Source organism: Calidris pugnax, unplaced genomic scaffold (assembly GCF_001431845.1).
Source record: "Calidris pugnax isolate Ruff unplaced genomic scaffold, ASM143184v1 scaffold512, whole genome shotgun sequence".
NCBI classification, from domain to species: domain Eukaryota; kingdom Metazoa; phylum Chordata; class Aves; order Charadriiformes; family Scolopacidae; genus Calidris; species Calidris pugnax.
Window position 1 is genome coordinate 58257 of NW_015091251.1, and position 206 is coordinate 58462.

The 206-nt window shown below is 65.5% G+C and overlaps 1 protein-coding gene across 1 annotated transcript in view; it reads left to right on the top strand.

The window, feature by feature from the left end:
- Positions 1-11: 11 nt before the first annotated feature.
- LOC106898702 (beta-1,3-galactosyltransferase 2-like) overlaps positions 12-206 on the top strand; it is an 11072-nt gene continuing 10877 nt past the window's right edge. The window contains exon 1 of the mRNA XM_014960112.1: positions 12-148. Coding sequence (XP_014815598.1) covers positions 12-148 — 137 coding nt within the window. The remainder of the gene's footprint in view (positions 149-206) is intronic.

Here is a 206-nt window from a genome sequence, read left to right on the forward strand (position 1 = left end):
GAACCCCAGAAATGACCCGTCGGGACGTCCCCGGCTTCGCCATCGGGGGCCTGAGCGGGGGGGGGGAGAAGGACCGTTTCTGGCGGATGGTGAAGCTCAGCACCGACCTCCTGCCCCCCGACAAACCCCGCTACCTCATGGGCGTGGGGTGAGACCCTATTCCCCCCCAAATCTGGGGGTTCTGGGGGGGCAGAGGGAAGAAAAAA